Raw genomic sequence first — 23,370 nt, 5'->3', positions numbered from 1 at the left:
CCAGGACGCTCTTGATAGAGATCCTGTAGAATGTTGGCATGATGAGGCCACTAACCTTGCCCACCTCAGTCTTCTCAAGAAGCACAGTCACTGAGGCTCCTCCCTGACAAGTGAGATGTGTGTCTAGGATGTCACTTCTTGCGGACTCCAAGGTACTTGGTGGTCTTACTTTTTCCACTGCCAAGCTATTAATGTGTAAGGACAGGTGGTCATCCTTGGTCCCCCTGAAGTCCACAGTCATCTCCTTCGTCTTGTCCATGTTGAGGCTCAGGTTGTTATTTTCACACCATTCGACATTTCAGGTTCTTCAGGTGTGCCGAACATCAGGCAGACGCCAGATCAAGAAAGTTTGGGGGGGGGGGGCGGGGTTGGGGGTGGAAGCACAAGCACAAGCTCTCTCCCTTTCTCCCTACTGCTCTCGCGTAACTCCAGGTGGACACTGAACCAGATCAGGATGGTATAGGAAGATTCAATTTTCCTGTCATTGGAATCTCAGTTCATCAGACATAGTTAGACATAACCTGGACCAGCCTTCACATCCAGGAGTGCATTCGGATAATTAGTGGAATGTAGAATTGGTACATTTCACAGTAACGAGCAGGTCTGTACGGCAATGAGGTGACAGATACCTCCCCAACCCCAGAACAAACAATCACTGGGGCAGTACGGTTGGCGTACCGGTTAAACGCTGTTACAGTGCCAGCAATTGGGACTGGGGTCAAAAAGGAGTTTGTACATTCTCTCTCTGTGTCTGTGTGGGCTTTCCCTGGGGGCTCTGGTTTCATCCCACCGTTTGAAACCTTCAGGAGGTGTAGGTCAGCAAGGACTCATAGGCCGAGGTGGCCTGTTACTGTATGTCTAAATTTAAATTTAAAATTTAAAAGTTAAAATTTTTTAAAATTAGTTCAGAGCAAAGCAGAAACAAAAGTGAACTTTTTAAAAAGATTAGACCTCGAAAACACCATCTAATTTGATTTCAATGGTGCATTAATGACCTATCTCAATCTGTATCAAAGTTCACCTGCTTTCACTTGACTTTTCAATCTCTTTTCCCCGGATCAGTTCTCTCTAATATCGTGCTAACATACTGTGACCTACAAGGAGACTATTCAGCCCATCAAGTTAATATTGGCCTGCTCGCAGAACTCTACACTAAGTCCCATTTGCTCACTTGTTGCCCAGTGATGTATTAACTTTCCCAATTCTCCTGGCACCCACCACCACTGGGGCAATTTCTGGTGGTCTACCAACTTGGGATGTGGTAGGAAGGGTGGCGCAGTTAACTTAACATTGTTACAGCACCAGCGTCCCGGGTTCGAAGCTGACACTGTCTGTAAGGAGTCTGCACGTTCTCCCCGCCCTCTGCATGGGATTCCTCCGAGACCTCCGGTTACCTCCCACTGGTGCTGGAGGTTGTGGGTAACCTGGTCACACAGGGGCATTTGGGGGGCACGGGGGCAAAGGCTCTGTTACCGTGCATTCACCTGGGGAGAAAGCCTGTGCAAGTCGCAGGAAGAGCCCGCCAACTCCACACAGACAGCACGGCCGTCGGACCTGCCTGGCACTACCCTGTGCCGAAATCCAAGGTAACCTTTCAGCCACCTCCCTCAGGAGGTGCGACGATGAGGTCGCTGGGGATGAGAGAGAAACCAGGGTCTACAATGTAAACTTGCACAAAGCTGCAACCACCCAGTCTTATTTCCACAGGAGCAGTTTGGCCATTTTATTGATGTCATTCTAGCTTTTGTTTACAACAGATACTTGTATTTCTGTAGATAAGCTGCTGCTTAACATATGCATTTAATAAGCATAAATAACATCAACGGTAATTAAATGGACACGATGATACATTATTAGAACACACTTTGATTGGATGTAAATTTGCAATTTAGCACGGTGCTTGCTGTTACACCTCCAGCTGTGGGGATTTATTTTCCCCCTATCGCGGCCTGCGATCGGGCGTAACGATAGTGTCTGAATCCTCCTCTCTCATTATTCCTTCTGTTAAACTTGTTTAGCCCGGTATGGCGCCAGTGACCCGGGTTGGAATCCGGCGCTGTCTGTGAGGAGTTCGTACGTTCTCCCCGTGACCTGCATGGGTTTCCTCTGGATGCTCTGGTTTCCTCCCACCCTCCAAGATGGAGAAATTTGGATGGCATAGGCTCGTGGGATGGAAGGGCCTGTTACTGTGCTGTATGTCTCAATTTGGAAAAAAAAAGATAATATGTTCCCTGTGGAAATCCGATGGTTCAAAGCCCGTGTCATCTTGTTTAGTAGTTCAGTCAGCTTCCACAGAGAGAGGATTTAACCTTTCATCAGCTTCTTACCCTCACCGAGGTAGGATGTTAACTTAGGCGTTCGATGTTATTGTTCCATTCTTTCTGAAGCAACCTACCCCCCCACTCTTATACCACCTGAAGTCATCGCACCTGTGGCATCCTATTGCTCTGTGGTTGGTAAGGGGTTACTTCAGGGGGTAGTGAGTGGAGGGGAAAGAGGTTGAGAGCCACTGGTCTAAAGGGTAAAGCCAGCCACGGGAACCAATGTCCTTCTGGCTCCTTGTCCTGGCCAGAGGCTGAACTGACACGGGGACCATTTAGGTGCCGGACAGTCTTGACCAGAGATTTCCAACTCGGGTAGTTCCAGTCAGAAATGTGATGGAAACACGCTTGCAGCTAACGGCTTCTGCAGAGTTGAGGAAAATATTTGTCATTTGAATTTCATCCTGAATTGGGGGTAACATCGGTGTGACTCCATTGCATGGTTCAATGCAGTAAATTCCTCCGCTTTCTCAGTCAAGTGAGCTTGGTCCAACGCCTTCTCACAGCGCCAGTGACTGGGACGAGGGTTCGAATCCCATGCTGTCTGTACGTTCTGCGTGGGATTCCTCCAGGGGCTCCGGTTCCCTCCCACCGTTCAAAACATACCGGGGTTGTAAGTTAATTGGGTGTAAATTGGGCGGCGCGGATTCGTTACCCTGCTGTATGTTTACATTACAAAAAGGACCAGGAGAAACAGATGCTGGAGGAACTCCGCAGGTCTTGCAGGGTCCATAGAGGTAAAACTATACCTGAGCCCCTCCTCAAGGTACGAGTGAAAAGCAGGCAAGGCGGGGGGGAGGTGTACAGACCGACAGACATTAGATATGGATGGGAGGCCAGGAGAAAGGTGAGTCCACCTGCAAATTGGAGGAACAACACCCCATATTTGGCCTGGGGCACCCTCCAACTGGAACATCGCCTCTCCGGTTCCCTTTAGCTCCATCCCCCACCATCTGTTCCCTTGCCTCAGGCTCTGTCTTCCCTTTTCCCTCGGTCTCCTTTCACAGAGCCAAAAGTAACCCCCCTCCATCCTCACCCCCGTTCTGTTATCCAATGAACACCTTTAGTCTGTGGGAAACGTGGGTGACAGATCGTTACCTGTTCTGGACGCTGTGAGACCGGCTGAGTTCCTCCAGCCTTTGGGTGTTTTTACTTTGGGAAGATGCGGGGTCTCAGTTGCTGTCAGCCCACCTTCCGAATACTGGAAAGGTTGAACCAGCCGCTTGTGGTCGGCTTTAAATTTTAATAAATACAATTGGCCGTCCCGCCCAATTTACACCCCATTAAACTACATCCCCCCTGGACATTTTGAAGGGCGGGAAGAAACCAGAGCCCCCGGGAAAAGGGAGAACGTACAAACTCCTTGCAGACAGCCTGGGATTTGAACCCCGGCCCTGACCGCTGGTTCTGGTTAACGGTGAACAGGAGGAGCTGACGGGCACCGAGTCCAAGTCCGGCCACTGGAAACGCAGGGAAAACGTGGATGAGAGTGGGAGGAAATTGGGGAATGGCTCATGACCGAGGCCATGGTGTTCTGGACAAATAATGTGCTGGAGAATCTCAGCAGGTCATGCTGCGTCTTCAGGAAGTAAAGGGTGGTCAGGTATAAGCAAAATTAAGAAACTCTCCCCTCCCCACATTTTAATCCGGGACTCCCTTAAATCCAGTGGAGAGCCCAGACTAAAACCTTTCACGTCCTCCATGCTCCTGAGTTTCTCCCGCACGTTTGTGCGTTGCCCTCAGCATCTGCAGACTTTCCTGTTTATCTGTCTAGGACCAGCCGTTCCCAACAGGAGCCCCACAGCATCCCTGGGGGCGGGGGCGGGGGCAGAGCTCATTGAAGTAAAAGCCTGGTTTTCTCCGCCGGCTGCTGGGGACAGGGGTCGAGGCACTGGCCCCCGGCTGCTGGGGACAGGAGTCGAGGCACTGGCCCCCGGCTGCTGGGGACAGGAGTCGAGGCACTGGACCCCGGCTGCTGGGGACAGGGGTCGAGGCACTGGCCCCCGGCTGCTGGAGATAGGGGTCGAAGCTCTGGCCCCCGGCTGCTGGGGACAGGAGTCGAGGCACTGGACCCCGGCTGCTGGGGACAGGGGTCGAGGCACTGGACCCCGGCTGCTGGGGACAGGGGTCGAGGCACAGGCCCCCGGCTGCTGGAGATAGGGGTCGAAGCACTGGCCCCCGGCTGCTGGGGACAGGAGTCGAGGCACTGGCCCCCGGCTGCTGGGGACAGGGGTCGAGGCACTGGCCCCCGGCTGCTGGGGACAGGAGTCGAGGCACTGGACCCCGGCTGCTGGGGACAGGGGTCGAGGCACTGGACCCCGGCTGCTGGGGACAGGGGTCGAGGCACTGGCCCCCGGCTGCTGGAGATAGGGGTCGAAGCACTGGCCCCCGGCTGCTGGGGACAGGAGTCGAGGCACTGGACCCCGGCTGCTGGGGACAGGGGTCGAGGCACTGGACCCCGGCTGCTGGGGACAGGGGTCGAGGCACTGGCCCCCGGCTGCTGGAGATAGGGGTCGAAGCACTGGCCCCCGGCTGCTGGGGACAGGAGTCGAGGCACTGGCCCCCGGCTGCTGGGGACAGGGGTCGAGGCACTGGCCCCCGGCTGCTGGGGACAGGAGTCGAGGCACTGGACCCCGGCTGCTGGGGACAGGGGTCGAGGCACTGGACCCCGGCTGCTGGGGACAGGGGTCGAGGCACTGGCCCCCGGCTGCTGGAGATAGGGGTCGAAGCACTGGCCCCCGGCTGCTGGGGACAGGAGTCGAGGCACTGGACCCCGGCTGCTGGGGACAGGGGTCGAGGCACTGGCCCCCGGCTGCTGGAGATAGGGGTCGAGGCACTGGCCCCCGGCTGCTGGGGACAGGAGTCGAGGCACTGGACCCCGGCTGCTGGGGACAGGGGTCGAGGCACTGGACCCCGGCTGCTGGGGACAGGGGTCGAGGCACTGGCCCCCGGCTGCTGGAGATAGGGGTCGAAGCACTGGCCCCCGGCTGCTGGGGACAGGAGTCGAGGCACTGGCCCCCGGCTGCTGGGGACAGGGGTCGAGGCACTGGCCCCCGGCTGCTGGGGACAGGAGTCGAGGCACTGGACCCCGGCTGCTGGGGACAGGGGTCGAGGCACTGGACCCCGGCTGCTGGGGACAGGGGTCGAGGCACTGGCCCCCGGCTGCTGGAGATAGGGGTCGAAGCACTGGCCCCCGGCTGCTGGGGACAGGAGTCGAGGCACTGGACCCCGGCTGCTGGGGACAGGGGTCGAGGCACTGGCCCCCGGCTGCTGGAGATAGGGGTCGAGGCACTGGCCCCTGGCTGCTGGGGACAGGGGTCGAGGCACTGGCCCCCGGCTGCTGGAGACCGCCTGAAGGGGCACCAGGTATCGGTACAGGGATGCCAAAGCTTTCTGATCGTGTCGGAGTTTTGGGGTGGCGACGGCTCAAACGGGGGTCTGCAGGGGCCGGAGGTGAACCCACAGACACTCGGTGGGGGGGGGGGGGACTGTCGGGAGGCGCTTCAGGCAATTTCTGCCGCTGGAGAATCTGCCTTACAGCAGGTAAAAGGCAATTTCGCGTAATCGACACTTGAATCCTAATTTTTTTTTGTGTTGGAGAGGGGAAGAAAGCAAAACTCGACTGCTTCACAGGGAAGTGGGTCCATAAAGTTGGAGCAGAGTCCCGGGGAGGGGGGTAGGAAGGCTGAGAAGGGCCGCTCTAGGCAATGGTGCAGTGTTTGCCCTTGCTCTCCCTCTTGCTGTCTGCTTTACCTCTCCGGGCTGACGCGACGGCAGCAATCCAGGGATCCCGGCCGAAGGTGAAGCCGTTGGCCGTCTTCGGCCGCGGAATCGGTTGTCCGAGGAAGTAGCCCTCCTCTTCCGAGTCGGAGGAGGTGGAAGAGCAGGTGGAACAGCGGTCCTTGTCAGCCTCGGAGCACAAGCCCAAAGCGTGAGCCCTGGTCCTGGGGAAGGGTCGCTGTCTGTGGGCTGGCTTGGCCTGGGGCTTCGGGCACTCCGCGGCGCGCATTAACCGGTTAAAATGTTCTGTGTCAACGCGCTTGTTTGGACTCCCCAGGGACCCCTCGGTGGCAGTGTGGAGGGCTTCATCGGAACACGACCTCTGAACGCTCCCAGGCTGATGTGGACGGCTGCCATAGCTCCCCTTGTTCCGATACACCTTCCTCTGAGTTTGCTCGCTCAGGGGAACCTGGTGCCATCGACCCCTCTCTGTGGCTTTTGAAACAACCGTGTCAGAGAAGACGATTTTCTGGGGTCTGACCTGGGCTGCAGTCCTCCGCAGCGGAGAGGCCGAATCTGACCTCTGCGGGCCCCCCTCTGGCCATTTGCCCGAGGGGTCGACGGACTCTCTCCCCCTTCTTTGGGAGGAGGGTCTCAGAATTCCAAAGTTGCTCCGTATGTCAGTCCCCCTTCCAGTTTCACAGCAAGTGGGCCACAACGATTCTGGCGCCTTGCACCTGTCTTCACCCTCAGTCCCTTGGGGAGGGGGAGGGTGGGGAAGGGAGAAAAATGACAGCATTAGATTTTTCCAAAGTTTCCTCCACTTGAAATCCCAAGCGACCTGTGTGCGCAGTTCGAGGGTGGGAGCAGGCCAAGACGGGTGTTTTCAAGAAATGCTGGAGGACCTCAGCCAGTCCGGAGGAGGTCAAGATTAGATTGAATCCGGGAGGGTGGGTGGGTGACGTTTCAGCCCAAGCCCTTCAAAGGGTGAGTGGGGGAAAAAAGACAGGTGTCTGAATGAAAGGCTGGGGGAAGAATGGCCGGGGGTGGGGGGTCCCAGATCAACAGACAAAAGGTGGCGATTGGATGTGATAAGGAGGAAAGGTGAGAATTGACTTTGGCTCCGTGAAAGGGAAAAGGGAAGAGAGGGAGACTGAGCTTGAGGAAAGGAGATGGGTGATGAAGATTGGATGTGGAGGTGGGGGGGGGGGCCTTTCTCATGGAAACTGGAGAAGTTGATGTTCATGCCGTTGGGTTGGAGGGGACCCAGTCAGAAGGTGAGGTGCTGTCCCTCCAATTTTACGGGTGGTCTCAGTCCGGAAGAGCATCAGATCATGGACAGACACGTCAGCGAGGGAATCGGATGGGGGACCACTGGGTGAGGGGGGATCCACGCTGTTGCAGCGGACGGAACTGAGGTGCTCAACAAAGCGATCTCCCGGTCTGCGTCCCATCTCTCCGATGGAGAGGAGATGATTGACAAGCTGGTGCCCCAACCTGGGTCCTTGGATTCTGTGTGGACAGGGGGTTGGATTACTATTGAGAGCCATTGAAGCCATAGTTTGGTATTTCCTGTCTTTATTTCAGATGTCCCCCATCTGCGACAATTTGCTTTGCTGCTCATTACAAAGAATTTGTTTCGCATCTCCTGTTTGGTGCTTTTACTGCTTCGACCACCAAGTGCTGGCATCGTTGCAGCTGGGGCACGATGTAGGACCTAGGAGGAGTGAGGGGGGGTGGAATATGCCCCCGCCTGAGTGAGTGCCTCCCCGCGGTAACCCTAACGCCCCCCGATGAGATCTCTTTTGATGGTGACTCTCTGTCCCATTGAAGAGCTTGTAGAGCGAGGTGGGTGGCCATTTCCTGCCACATAAAAGATCCACGGGGGCTCACACATCAGATGGAGCTGGTCGTGTTCGGCAGCCCAGGTCTTGAGGGTCGCGGGCACCAGAGCGGGAGGACTACTCCCTCCTTTACCCCCCCCCCCCCCATCGCTGAGAAGGAGAAGCCTAGCAGAGGTCGTACATGGGAGAAGACCACGGACCAGCGAGGGACTCGGGAATCAAAGGGCTGTGGGTTGTTGGGGGACTGGCTCCTGGGAACCAAGGACTGGGACTGGGATCCATGAGGGTACCAACAGCAAGAAGGGGCTCTGAAGGCCCTCCCTGATCAAAGTCGGGGGGCTTCATAAACCAGGGGGCCAAGGAGGGAGACGCAGCAGCTCTGATTCACTGCTGGACTGGACAGGAGGCCATGCATCTTCAGAGGTTCCTGGTGCAGGAGGCGGCAGGATCTGAAGGGCTCTCGATTGCTTTTCTTTCTCGATGGTGCCTCTTCATGGGGCGGCGTGGTCAACCCGCACTGACTGCAAGGAGTTTGTAGGCTCTCCCTGTCACCTCCAGGTGCTCCAGTTTCCTCCCACCCTTCAAAATGTGCTGGGGGCTGCAGGTTCATTGTATTTGGGCTGAAAGGGCACGTTACTAGCACTGTATGTCAAATTTAAAAAGAGATTACATTTACAGGGCAAACAAAGGGAAATACAACTCGTGTGTGTGACCAGGAAGGAATCTTGAATATCAGTTTCTGTTTCGCCTAAAAAAAAGCACCTTTGTTCAAGTAAGTTGTCGTACAACAGATTGTTGAGTCAATAAATCAGCTCCACCCAACAAATTAGACGGCGAAGTCTTGTCATTTAATGTTTTTTTTAACATAGAGCCAACGTGATTTTCCTGTTCTGAAGAGTCTCCCTCTTATTAAGGAAGATTCAAGTCAATTTATTTCTGAGATGTTATAAATTATTACAAAATAAAATGCCTAAATTAGATGTTCATAAATGGAGAGTGAAATGGGAATTTGATTTGAATAGAAAGATAGACGAAAGTGTTTGGAGAAATTTGTGCGAAGACTGTATGACTAAGGTCATAAATGTAGGATATAGGTTGGTACAATAAAACTTTTTACATCAATTGTATTTAACTCCTCAGAAATTTAAAAAAAACATTGAACTGAGTTCTTCAGATTTGTGTTTTAGGTGTGGACAGGAATAGGTCCTTCTTTCATTCGACTAGGTTAAAAATTTTTGGTTACAAATTAAATTGTTTTTAGAGCAGGTATTAAAAGTACTATTTGATCCATTGTTATTTTTATTCGGGGATATTAAGTCGATTGCTTTAGGGTTGAGATTGACTATGTATCAAATCGAATTTTTACTTTTGGCTTTGGCTGTTTCGAAAGAATATTTGGCTCTCACTTGGAAATCTGATTTAGGAATGAAAAGGTGGCACTGAAATGAAATCCTGTATTCCTTTAGAAAAGATGATGTCTAATTTGAGGGATAAATATCTCTTTTTGGTAAAAGTGTGGAGCCCATATTTAAAAATGATTGGTAGTAAAATTTGATCTCTCGGTCGTTCCGGTGGGCGTCTCCGCTCCCGCCGCTAAAAGGTTGATGATGGTCGTCTTTAGTCCTTCTTCCTTTCTTTGTAGGTAGGGAGGGTGTTTGTGGGGTGGGCGAGGGAGGGGTTTTATTATGTGATGTTTGAATGAATATATTATCAATGTTATGCGATTTTAAAATTGTAAATAAAATATTTTTTTAAAAAAGAAGTGTCTCCCTATCTTCCGGGAGGGGCTGTTCACACAGGAACGACCAAGACTCCAAATATCTGTATCGCACCACGGGTTTAGACAGAGTACCTGACGTGCGGTATTTTCGTCGGCTGGACATCCTATTCATGAGCCCATTGTTCACAGATCGCCTGCAGTTCAGTTTGGACCACAGCTGATCTGTGAAAATTACTAGGGTTCGAGGAGAGTAAAATGTTGGAACAGAAATGACTCCCTTATACCCATTGCGATCTGTTTACACAGACTGCGTTCTGGGAAATTGGGAATAATATCCCGGAACGAGGTGGCTGTTTAAAAAAAAAAGCATTAAAAAAAAATCAATTTCCAAATGTAAAGCACCACAAAATTAACTTGGAGTCCATCTAACTTCTCAATAAGACTGATTAGCATCATGGTGTGAGACAAGAAAGGGTGAAGACGCTGGGGTCAAGGGTAATCCACAAAAAACTCAGCAGGCTCCGTCCGCGTGGCTCTTCCTGTGGCCACCCATTTCAATTCCCCATCCCATTCTCTTGCTGACACGTCTAGCCATGGCTCCATGTACTGCCAGACTGAGACCACCTCGTCTTCCAACTGGGTATCCTCCGACTGGATAGCATTAACATCGACTTCTCTGGCTTAGGTTAAACACCCCCAACCCTCTTCTTCCCCCTTTCCTTTCCCTATCTCTGTCTCTTCATTCCCTCTCTCCTTTCGCACAGACATGATCAACCTTTACTTCTGCCTTATCATATCCAAATAATGCCTTTTGTTGGTCTCGATTCCTCCCCCATTGTTTGAATTCTGAGATTTCCTGCATCTGGCTTTATTCTGCTTATTTCTTGAAGAAGGTCTTAGGCCTAAAATGTCAGGAATATATCTTTGTCTTCTATAGATGCTGAAAAGACCGTCCGAGTTCCTCCAGCATTTTGATGTGCCTTTACTAAACTCAGCTGGTCATGCAGTATCCATAGGAATTAAAGGGTAACCAACGTTTCAGGCCTGGGACCTGTGACAGGAATGTGTCTTATTCCTTGTACTTAAGCAGTGACCTATCCTAGACACAGATCTCCTCACTTTTCAGGAAGGGGCAACAGCAACTGCACTTCCTGAGAAGACCATGGAGGGCAAGGCCACCGGCCCACATCCTGTTGACTTTCTGCAGGAGCTCTATTGAGAGCATCCAGGCCGGCTGCATCATCGTGTGGGTACGGTCGCTGCAGAGCATTGGATCAGGTTGATCCACAGGACCATAAGAGTGGCAGAGAGGATCACTGGAGTTTCCCATCCCCCCCATCGACGTGATCTGATGGGATCGTTGCTTGAAGAGGGTACACAAAATCTCTGAGGACCCCTACCACCCCGCGCACAGGCTCTCTCAGCTGCTCCCATTGGGGAATAGATACAGGAGGATCAGACCCAGTACCAGCTTTTATCCACGGGCAGTGAGAATGCTGAATGACGATGAATCCTCCAATTCTGTGACTCATTAAACTATTTATTTATTGTTGCATATGTATATTGCTTAAGTGTTGTTTGTCTATATGTGTGTTATGTCTGGTTGTGTGTCTGTGGGATTTGCACAGAGAACGCTGTTTCGTCTGGTTGTACTTGTACAATTGGATGGCAATAAACTTGAAATTGGGCTTCCTGTGGGATGCTGTGTGATGCGTTGAGTTTCTGCAGCCCTTTGGTGTACTGTACTAGACCCCGGCCTCCGCACACTGCCTTGTTTACCTCCGTGGAGCAGGAGAAGGAGTGGGTAAATGGTGGGAGAGGTTAGGGGTTTGGGAGGAGCTGGCAGTGGTAACCTGGGTGAGTAGCTGCAGGCATTTTGCAGACGATGCCCACAGGGCAGTGGTAGCAGAGGAAATGATTATTTGAGGGTATTTGGGTTTATTGTCATATACATAAACACTATGTACAGATGTACACCAACAATAGTAAAAAAATAAATGTCCACAATATGTATGAGACAGAAAAAGGGTAATAGATATCAGTGAAACTACCTTGCATTCAATGTCACCAAAACTAAGGAGATGATTGTTGACTTCAGGAAGGGAAAACCAGAGGTGGACGATCCAGTGATCAATGGGGAATCAGAGGTGGAGAGGGGGAGCAAATTTAAGTTCTCGGGAGTCATTATCTTGGAGGATCTTTCCTGGACCCAACATACTAATAGCATCGTGAAGAAAGCTCCTCTACTTCCTCAGGAGTTTGTGGAGGTTTGGTATGACAACAGAAACATTGGCAAATTTCTACAGAGGTGTGGTGGAAAGTGTGCTGACTGGCTGCATCACGGTCTGGTATTGGGGACCGTGAGTGGAAAGCCCTATAAACGGTAGTGGACCACCGCCCAGGTCAATACAGGTAAAACCCTCCTCACTACTGAGTACATCTACGGGGAACGCTGCGGTCAGAGAGCAGCAGCAATCATCAAGGATCCACACCACCCAGCACACGCTCTGCTCTCGCTGCTGCCGTCAGGAAAGAGGTATAGGGGCCACAAGACTCACACCACCAGGTTCAGGAAGAGCTGCTCCCCCCTTACCATCAGACTCCTCAACGACAAACTCAATCAGGGACCCATTAAAGGACTCTGACTTGTCCACCTTATTGATTTCCTTTTTGTTCTCTTTGTATTGCACAGTCAGTCTGTTTACAGTTCTCTGTATTCATCATTATGCTGCGTACAGTTTATTTTTGCGCTACCGATGAGTGGTAATTCTGTCTGGCCCGCAGGGAAAAAAAATCTCAGGGTTGTATGTGTACTCTTGACAATAAATCTGAGGTCATAGATCGTGTTGGTGTTTTCCATAGGTGCAAGCAGATCTTTTCAAGATTCTATTATTGCCATGTAATTGCACAGAACGTGTAATATTACATGAAATCGCCCTCTGCCTGCTGAAAGGCAGAGACACCATTAGTGTTGCCCAGAGCCCCTTACAGTACGAGAGGAAGGGAGTCCTGGAATGCCTTCACTGAGTGTCCAAGAATTTGCCTCCAGCGCTCCCGCAGCCTCTGCAGTAGTAAATAGTTAGGGTCGTACGGGCAGGTTCAAGAGCCTGATAGCTCCTGGGTTTTAAAAAAAATTGCCGAAACCCTGGAAGTGCTAGACTTTAGGCTTCTGTACCTTGTGCCTGAAGGTAGCAGCGAGAAGTGGTTTGATGCAATAAATGGGAAGAAGTGGGCTGCTCTCTCCTCATAGATCCTGCACTCATCCAGGCAAAGGGTAAGCATTAAAATATGAGGGATGAGCTTTATTCTTCATAGTCTAGTCATTACTCCAGAAATTGGAGATCTCATTGAATTAAAATGGGTTTATTAAGCCGATTAAACAATTGTCTCTCCAAATAGTGCTCTGATTGTAAAAAAAACTCTCCCCGTTCCAAGATAGGGTGGCACGGTTGGCGCAACGTCATTACAGCACCAGAGATCAGGACTTGGGTATGAATCCTGCACTGTCTGGAGGGAGTTTATGCATTCTCCCTGTGTCTGCGTGGGTTTTCCCTGGGGGCTCCAGTTTCCTCCCACCCTTCAAAATGTACCAGGGTGTAGGTTAATTGGGTGTAAATTGGACAGCATGAATGTGGGCCAAATGGCCTGTTTTCATGCTGTATGTCTACAATTTTAAAAATAAGATTTAGTTGCATTTGGTTATTAATACCCAGTCAGATGGTTAGATCAACATGGACTGCAAATGGTTGGTACGAGGTGAAAAAGTAAAAGCACGGAATGATTAAATGAAAAATTAACCTACTGATCCTCCCCGCAGGGAGGATGTAGAAGCTGTAGAGAGGGGGCAGAGGAGATTTACAAGGATGTTGCCTGGATTGGAGAGCACGTTCTGCGAAGAGTGAACTTGGTCTTTCCTACTTGGAACAACAGAGAATGAGGGGTGACCTGTTGGAGGTGATTGTGTGGACGGACAGAGGGCTTCCCCAGGGCTGAAACAGCTAACACAACATAGAATATATGACAATACAGTAAGGTAGAGGTCCTTCATGTTGTGCCGACCCACATATTCTTTCCTAAAAAAAGTACGAAACCCTCCCTACCCCGTAATCCTAATTTTTCATCCATCCATGTGCCTGTCTAAGAGTCTCTTAAATGTCTCCAATGTTTCAGGCTCCACCACCCCACACCTGGCAAGGCATTCCAGGACCCCAACAACTCTCTGCATTTTAAAGAAAACCTATCTTGATTTCTCCCCGAAACCTCTCTCTCTCTTTACTTTGTACAGTCAGTGACGAACACGGTGAAAAGATTCACCAGGATATTGAGACCGTGGAAAAGTGCTATTAGGGCAACTGGAATTCATCAATGCTAGCTGACTAGCATTGGAAATCAGCGGCCAAACATTTTTAGGTCAGTTGAACTAACGCAATGTGTCAACATCATTATGCGATTAAACACGCTAAATTCAATCAAAATTAATGTTTCTCCAACTTCCTTCGTGATGCAGCAAATCTGAAATTATATTTGTGTTCAGCTTGAAATTGTCTATCATAATTTATTTTCAGGAAGCAAACCTTTTGAAAAAAATTGTTGTCCAGTGTCATCTAATCATTACACTACCCTTTGTTCCATAAGGTTACTTTTGCCCACAATGTTGTGCCAAACTATAGAAAACTACTCCACGTCGATCTAACTCTTCCTTCTCTCACGGCCCATAGCACTCCATCACTTTGCTCACTGGTAATTCTGTTACCTGTACTCTGGACGTTGGCTAAGGACTCCAGATGACTTCTTCCATTTTTCTGTCCTGTTGTCTTGCGTCTCAAACTTGGCGGCGAATGTCCCGGCCTTGCCTGCTGATCCCGTACAAGACTTTCTGAGCCATTTTGAGAATCCAACCATTGATTGTGTTTGCTCCGTGTGGCTTTGATGGAACCCTCTGATATATCCCCCAAATGGCCTGCCTGTGGAAGGCAGTATGTGTCCAGCTGGTGTCTGAAGGATAAACCTTGATCAAGGCAAGAAGCTGCTGGCTGCTCCATTGCAAGCTCTTCGACAGGCTGCCCCTCACTGACAGCGGTTGTGTGGTCAATGACTTTCATGGCATTCTCCAGACCACCTTGAAGCCAATTGAAATTGCATGACATTTCTGAGTGGCCATTTCCCGTTACTAGTTCTTGATTGTGGTTCAAAATTCCAACTGGAAGTTGTCTCTCTTTTATGAGATGGTCTGAATGCAATGCGTCCGGTCTCCTTGCTTCACCCCAAGATGCAGCCTCTTCCTTCAGCACCTCCCAATGCTGGATGTGGACTGGGTCATCGTATTGGCGGTCAAGCAGGAGGACAAGGTCCTCGTTACCACTGGGTGCCTGGCCACTGTCACTGGGGTTGTCAGCACCTAGGGGGAGACAACAGACTGCGTTGTCCTCGGGCACATTCCCGATGGCTAGAGCGGGCGAGGAGCGGCCGGAAATGTTCGCAGCCACGTGGTCTTCCCCGAGTTGGAGAACACAACCCGATTCTTGGGACTGTGTTGACTGCACGGCAGAGTCTGAAGAATCAGAGCCGACGGGTTCTTCCACTTGACTGCATGTTCTGGAGCAGAAGACCTGGCCGTGCCGGTAGGTGAAGGCACTGCCCAAGAGAGGCTTCTTGCATTGAAAACAACAGAAGCAGGAGATGCTTGCATGCCAGTGCTGACCGTTGTAAGTTATTTGCCCATCATCGATACCTGTTGATAGAACATCAGCGTGCTATTACAATATTCGACAAAGAGCTTCAACAAAACATCGCAATGAGTTGAGCAAACTGAAAGTCATGAAATGGGCACAGGAGAGACTGCAGATACTGGAATCTGGAGTAAAAACCAATCCTTGGCTTGGTCAACACCTCCTATTCCACCTAAATCCCAGTGGCATGAACATTGAGTGTTCCAGTTGGAGATAATCCCCCCTCTCTCTCCTCTTCCCAGTGACTTCTGTTTTCCTCCCCACCCATTCTCATCCCACCCCCCCTTCTAGTTCCATCCTTTTCCACCCACATTTTACCAACAGGATCCCATAAGACATGAATCAGAAGTAGGTTATTCAGCCCATCGAGTCTGCCCCACCATTCAATCATAAGCTGATCCATTTCCCCAATGCCTGGCTTTCTTCCCATAACTTTTGATGCCCTGGCTGATCAAGAACCTATCAATCCCTGCCTCAAACACACCCCATGACTTGGCCTCTGCAACAGCCTGTGGAAACTAACTCCACAGATTCACCACTCTCTGGCTAAAGAAGTTTCTAAGTGGGCGCCCTTCAATCCTGAAGTTCTGCCCTCTTGTCCTAGACTCTCCCACCCATAGGAAACAACATCTACTCTGTCCATGCCTTTTAACCTTCATTTTGAGATCCCCTGTCCTAAATTCCAACAAGTACAGGCGAGGAGTCATTATATGGTCCTCATGTGATAACCCTTTCATTCCCAGAATCATCCTTGTGAACCTCCTCTGAAACCTCTCCATTGCCAGCACATCCTTTCTTAAACGAGGAGCCCTAAACTGCTCACAATACTCTGAGTGAGGTCCCACCAGGGCCTTATAAAACCTCAACATCCCACCCCTGCTCTTTCTTTTATTCCTCTTGAAACAAATGCCAGGCTGTCCTGCACAAGGACTCCTGGGTCCCTTTGCATCTGAGAATTTTCAATTTTCTCTCCATTTAGAAACTAGTCCACCTGTTTATTTCATTATGACTTTACACCTTTCATCTCATTTACCACCTTTGCCCATTCTCCTAATCTGTCCAAGTCCTTCTGAAGCTCCCCATTTCCTCTACACTACCTGGTCTTTCACCTACCTTTCTATCACCTGCCCCTTCGGTTCCATCTGTCCCTCACCTCTCCCCTAATGATTTCCATTATATCACCATCATTACCTTCCAGATTCTAGGACCGGTAACATTTGTCTCCACTGATTGTTCTCCATCAGGCATCACCCTTTATGACATATCTCTACCTGACCCCTGTATTTTCTGTTGCCTCCCTCTTCCTGTCTGGCACCTGCCAATCATCGGTCTCCAAACTCCACCCATCATGCTCTCCATGTGCCCATCACCCTTCACTCCTCCATGGTTGACCAAACCCCTGATGGCCCCTGTCTAACCCCTCCCACATTATGCATTGAAGCCCCCTGGTATCCAGCACCTATGGCAATTGGTACATGACAGATAAGTGAAATTTTCTGGTTGCTTGAGATGGTGTGATTGGCGAACCAACGGCGAGGCCCGCCCATTTTAAACTTCCGTTATTTTTAACCTATTTATTTTTCTGCAATTTTTTTTTGCTGGGTGCTTGAGGCTGCCAGTTGCATGAATTCTGGATAACGGGCTTTACTGAACTAGCTATCTTCGCTCTGTGCTCTCAGCCTTGGTGAAGGGTTCCGACTTGAAGCATTGATAATGCTTTTTTTCTCTCAGTGATGCCCTCGATCTGAGTTCCTTTGGCAGATTCTTTTTCACTCACGGAACCATGAACATGCCGATAACTAGAACAACAGGTTTGGATGTCCAACGAGATGGAATTACAGGAAGGTAACTAGCATTGGCTGATCAGCAGGAAGCAGAGAGTGAGAATAGAGGGATCCTATTCTGGTCGGCTACCGGTTACCAGTGGTGTTCTGCAGGGGTCGCTGTCGGGACCACTTCCTTTTACGTTGTATACAAATGATTTGGATTACAGAATAGACGGCTTTGGGGCTAAATTTGCAGACAATACCAAAATAGGTGGTGCTGAGGACACGGAAAGGCTGCAGAGAGAATTGGATCGATGAGGAGAACGGGCAAAGAGATGGCAGATGAAACACAATGTTGGGAAGTGGACGGATGTGCACTTAGGTCGAAGAAATAGACGGGCCGACTATTATTTAGATGGGGAGAAAACTCAAAATTTGAGAGGTGCAAAGGGAGATGGGAGCCCTCTTGCAGGATATCCTAAAGGTTGACCTCCAGGTTGCGTCGGTGGTGAAGAAAGCGAATGCGATGTTGGCGTTCATTCCGAGAGGGATGGCATATAAGAGCAGAGTGTAACAAAGAGACTCTATAGGGCACTGGCAAGATCTCACTTGGAGTACTGTGTACCGTTTTGGGCACCTTATTTGCGGAAGGATGAGCTGGGATAAATTTCAGAGGAGATTTACTAGAATGATACTAAGAATGAAAGGGTTAGCATTTGAGGTATGTTTGTTGGCCCTTGGACTGTACACCTTGGAGTGCAGAAGGATGAAGGGGGGACCTGATAGAATCATTTCGAATGCTGAAAGGCCTGGACAGGGTAGATGTGGTGAGGATGTTTCCCATGGTGGGGGAGTCTAGGACAAGGGGGCACAACTTCAGGATAAAAGGGCGTCAATTTAAAACAGAGATGTGGAGCTATTTCTTTAGACGGAGGGTCGTGGGTCTATGGACCTTCTAGCCACAGGCAGCTGTGGAAGCGTTGGGTGTATTTAAGACAGAGACTGACAGGTATTCACTTAGTCAGGGCATCAAGGGTTACCAGGAAAAAGCCGGGGAGTGGGGCTGAGTGGGAGGATGGATCAGCTCATTATGAGAATGGCGGAGGAGACTTTCGATGGGCCTATATCTTGCGATGTACCTACACACCATAAAGAATGGAATAAAACTAAGAAATCGCCGGAAACACCCGGGAGGTCAGGCCAACATCTGTGAGGGCTTTACCTGAGCAAGCAGTAGGAGAATCTGATTGGATGAAAGTTTAAGCCTGTGCTCAGCCTCCCCTTAGCAGATGCTGCCTGACCTGCGTGGTGTTTCCAGCATTTTCTCTTTTTATTTTTGGATTTCCAACATCTGCGATATTTTGCTTTGGGTCACCTGAGAAATGGTCTCATCCCAAATTCGATAACACTTGTGAGGTCAAAAGTTCAAATCCCAGGGAGTTTCCTGAAGCTGGATGAACGACCTGCTAAATAATTCCTCAGCATATCATGTCTTGGTATCTGCTTTCAATGGTTGTTAGTCTCAGATTTGAGTTGTCTATAATTATATGATGCATTAACATTTAAAGAAAAATATCTCCTTTAGCTGAAAAAAATCCTGGAAGTGAAGCGAAAAGTTATTGTATATACTTGTACAAAAGTTGATAGCATGTAAAAATTGACCCCCCCCCCCCTCTATTTATGGCCCAGGCCGCACCCCATTAGAGCTCCCGATGCCTTCACCATGGACTCTCGCCTGGACCCCGACCATCCACCCATCCGAGCTCTCAACGCCTCAACTGCGGACTCTATCCTAGGCCCCAGCCACCCATCCATCCAAACTCCCAGTACCCCGTCCGCAGACTCTTGCCTGGGCCCAGGCCGCCCACCCATCGGAGGTACTGACACCTTGACCACGGACTTCCGCTTAGGCCCGGCCGCCCGCCCATCAGAACTCCCGACGCCTCACTTACCGCAGTCAAAAGTAGCATGCATGTAGTAGTCAACCCCGTAAATTTAACGTTAAAAAATGGTCTAAAAATCTCAACTTTTACATGAGTATACGCAGTAAAAACTTATTGGTAAAAAGTTTATAAAATTATGAGAGACATTGATTGGGAAGACAGAATCTTTTTCCCCAGGGTTAAAATATCAAACACTTGAGGTGTGAAGTGAGAACAAGAGCAGGGCGTGTGTGTAAAAAAAAAAATGTGCATGGCTATTATTACACAGAGAGTGGTGGGTGCCTGGAATGGGCTGCCAGGGGGTAGTGGTGTTGAAGAAGCTTCTCGACAGATACACGGCGATACAGAGAGCAGAGGGAATATGGATCAGGTGCAGGCCCATTTAATTTGAGCATTAGACACAGCCACGTGTGTGGAAAGGGACTGTTCCAGAGCTGTGCTGTGTTGTGTGTTAGAGGGTATGATTTTTACATCTGTAATCTATTAAAATTTCAATTTAGTTCTTGATTTAAAGCAGTTGGGAGTGTTTTGTAAATGTCTACCCATTATGGGATTGAAAGGGGAATGGCAGCTTGTATTGTGAAGGGGGTGGTGCAGAGGAAGAAGGAGGCAGTGAGTCATTATCTTTTATAACCCACATGCCACTTTAGGTATTCCCTTACGGACGGGGAAAATCAGTAGGTCAAACTTTACACAGCATTAACAACGTTTCGGGCGTGAGGTAGGAGCAAAATGTAGGCAGGCACCAGAATAAAAGGGGGGGGGTGAGGGGCAGGGGGAGGAGCACCATCCCACAGGCTGGAGGTATAATAGGTGGATAAGGGAGGGAGGGCACAGCAGCAAACAGCGGGGGGGGGGGGGATGACCTATGGGAATGGAGAGGGAAGGGGGTGGAGAGCTGAGATGGAGGGAAGAGAGGGAGAACGGGGAGTGGGCCAACAGAAGCCGGAGAAGTCGATGTTGTTGCCGCCTGGTTGCCCAGACACAATAATTGGCATTGCTCCTCTTATCCACGGTTGAGCTTCATTTGACAACACATGATGTGTCAGCGCGAGAGTGGGACGCAGAATTGAAGTGATCGGCCTCTGGGAGATCCCCATCGTTGATGCTCAGTGAAACGCACACACAAAAACCTGCTGAATTAAAAAAGTTCGAGGGCTGTCGAAAAGTCTCGATTCTCGAGTGGCCCGGATTTCTACTGAATTGGGTGTTGCTCCTCCAATTTACAAGTGGGCCTAGTTTGGCAGAGCATGAGGCCACAGACAGGCACCTGCTGACGTTTTGCTCACACCCTGAACGAAGGGCTCAAGCCCGAAACATTGGTGAAGTATCTTTACCTTTGTTTGATCTGCTGAGTTTCTCCAGCATCGCGTTAATACTTTAACCACAGGGTCTGCAGACTTTCTCCTTTACTCACTGGGACCATCAGACACCCAGTCTGGGGGAGACTGCTGCTGAGCTCAAACTCCGTCCCAGGCCTTTGGTGGGAAAATTGGGGAATTTTATTTGCTCACCAAATTATTTAACTTTGTTTTAAGCTTCACTCATTATTATATTGGGTAATATTTGTCTTCACTGTGTCGGACCCAGGGATTGCACTGTGTCCGCGGACCACAGGCTGAGAAACACTGGGCAGGTTATTGGTGAGAACGTTGGGAGTACCAACACAGTTTTGGTCTACTGATGTAAGGAGGGATATTCTTGCATCAGAACTGGTTCAGAGAAGGTTCATTGGGTTGATTCCTTCTTGAGAGAGATGTCTAACAAAGAGTGGTTGAGCAGAATTGGGGTTAAAGGCACAGGAGTTGATCTCGTTGACGTTGGCAGATTAGACTCCTAGATTTTCGAGCGAGAGGGGACAGTTTCTGGCCAAAGGATATGAATCTTTCAAATTCTCAACTCTGAAGTGCTAATGGTGGTGAGAATATTGTAGGCTGAATTATTCGACTGCAAAGGAATAAAGGGTGATGTGGGTGAGGTTGGGGCATGGAGTCGAATCTGAGATCGGATAAGCCATTATCTTATTGCATCCCAGAACGGGCTTGAGGGCTCGGATGCATGACTTATGAATCGGTTCTGGTCTCCTGACTTGAGAAAGGGTATACTGACTTTGGAGATGGAGTGCTGGAGGTTCACCAGGTTGATTTTGGAAATTTAGGGGATATCTTATTAGGAGACATTGAGTCTCCTGGGACAACACTCGCTGGAGTCTAGAAGGACAAGAGAGGCGTCTTATGGAGATATATAAAATTATGAAAGGAATAGATGGGGCAGCACGGTTAGCGTAGCGGTTAGTGCAGCGCTGTTACAGCACCAGTGACAAGGATTCAAATCTGGCACTGTCTATAAGGAGTTTGTTTGTTCTCCGTGTGTCTGCATGGGATTCCTCCGGGTGCTCTGGTTTCCTCCCACCCTCTAAAACGTACAGGGTTTGTAGGTCAATTATTGGGCGGCACAGACTCGTGGACTGGAAGGGCCTGTTTCTGTGCTCTACGACTAAATTTAAAATTTAGATACGATTGAAGCAGGGAGGCTGCTTCTGGCAGGTGAGGCTAGAATTTGAGGACATAGCCTCAAGGTTTGAGGGACTAGATTTAAGACAGAGTTGAGGAGGAACTGCTTCTCCCAGAGAGCAGTGAATCGGTGGAATTCTCTGCTTAAGGAAGCTGCATCATTAAATGTATTTAAGACTCACAGATAGATTTTTGAAGAATAGGGGAAATTAAGAGTTATGGGGAACAGACAGGTAAGTCCACGGCCAGATCAGCCACGATCTTAACGAATGGCAGAGCAGTCTTGACGGGCCGAATGGCTGTCTCCTGCTCCTGTTTCTTGAGTTTGACCTTGTTTGCTCTCACCGCCTCTGAGCTGGTCCCGGGTACTCACTGATGATCTCTCTGCAGCTTTCGCAGTACTCCGCGTAGAGCATTTCAAAGCAGCCGCAGCAGTAGGGTTGCCCTTCCTTCATGATGTACCTCTGGCCTCCGAGGACCGCGTCACACTCCGTGCAGCTGAAGTGACCCATATGCCAGTATCTGCCTTCTGCCTCGGTGCACTCTTCGGCAAAGATCAGCTGAAAGGCAGTGTGGAGAGACAAACGTTCAGACCACCCTCAGTAGGTTTGCCACACATTACATCTCCCATCAGACATGCCACCTATGAGGTGCTTCTGTCCTGTGACCACAGTGGGAACCCTCCACGTTACCAGGAGGTATATGCCAGTGTATGAGACGACTCCTCGAAACATAAACCTGACACCTTAAAATCAGGAACGTCTTGTACGCCCGGTCTAAAATCCTAACCTTGACAACAAAGTCTCAAAACCATTGCCATCTACGACTCAATCTTGCACAAGTCCTGTTAGTTATCATTAAAGTCTCAGCGCTCCCATGCACAGTCCATCTGCTGTCAGCTCTCTACAGGCTTTAAACGGCCTGTTACAGGAGAAGATGGTGATTTATTTTAAAATATGCTCATATTGTGCTTTGCTTTAACAACATCTACTGGTCAGTGGTAAATGCCAGATTTTGGGGTCGTCTTATACAAAGGGTATCGCTCAAAATCACCATTTTAAGTGGAAATTCCGGGGTCATCCTATACAGAGTCGTCCTGTACAGCGGCATATATGGTGTTAACTTATCTTGCTCAAAATGAAGGATGCAAGTGGCAGAGATAAAAAGGGTGAAGCAATTCTTGCTGTGACTTAATGAAGGCTACCTCATTAAGGCGTGATTAATGCGACACTATTTACGATGCCAGAGTCTGGGGTTTGAATCCGGTGCTGTCTGTAAGGAGTTTGTACTTTCTCCCTGTGTCTCTGGGTGCTCCGGTTTCCTCCCACCCTTCAAAAAACATTCCAGGGGCTGTAGATCAACGGGGTGTAATTGGGTGGCACGGGCTCGTGAGGAAGGGCCGTGCTGTATGTCTAAATTAAATGTCTCAAAGGCAAGAAGACCAGAAAAGATATGGGGAAGAGGCGGGTACAAAGGGATATGGGGAATGGGGGCAGGTGGGTGGAGCTGAGTCTACAGCCGGATCAGTCGTGATCTTATTGAATGGCAAGGCAGGCTCGACAGGCCAGATGGCTGATGCCTGCTCCTGTTTCTGATGTGTAGGCCCTCTCGATGAAGCTTTGGTACATTTCTACTACACTCTGGGTTCCATGTGCTTCATGGTTTTTGTTCGGGCGCCTGCCGACATTTTTCCACACCTTGATGAAGGGCTCAAGCCAGAAACGTCAGTTCTGTATTTTTACCTTCACTACATAAAGGACACGTTTAACCTGCTGAGTTTCTCCAGCGCCATGTTACTACTTAAACCAACAGTA

At 49.8% G+C, this 23,370-nt stretch overlaps 1 protein-coding gene across 2 annotated transcripts in view; it reads right to left on the bottom strand.

Annotated features, from left to right (window-relative positions):
- Positions 1-1,695: 1,695 nt before the first annotated feature.
- Positions 1,696-23,370, bottom strand: part of LOC138765208 (prickle-like protein 1) — an 80,375-nt gene continuing 58,700 nt past the window's right edge. For both annotated transcript variants that reach the window (XM_069942152.1, XM_069942151.1), the window contains 4 exons: positions 21,930-22,116; positions 14,359-15,336; positions 6,075-6,797; positions 1,696-2,685 (listed from right to left, as the gene is read on the bottom strand). In XM_069942152.1, coding sequence (XP_069798253.1) covers positions 2,597-2,685; positions 6,075-6,797; positions 14,359-15,336; positions 21,930-22,116 — 1,977 coding nt within the window. In that variant the 3' untranslated portion in view covers positions 1,696-2,596. The remainder of the gene's footprint in view (positions 2,686-6,074; positions 6,798-14,358; positions 15,337-21,929; positions 22,117-23,370) is intronic.

This window comes from Narcine bancroftii, chromosome 5 (genome assembly GCF_036971445.1).
Source record: "Narcine bancroftii isolate sNarBan1 chromosome 5, sNarBan1.hap1, whole genome shotgun sequence".
Taxonomy (NCBI): Eukaryota; Metazoa; Chordata; class Chondrichthyes; order Torpediniformes; family Narcinidae; genus Narcine; species Narcine bancroftii.
Note: the sequence above shows the minus strand (reverse complement) of the source record. Positions and strands in the feature narration are given on the sequence as shown.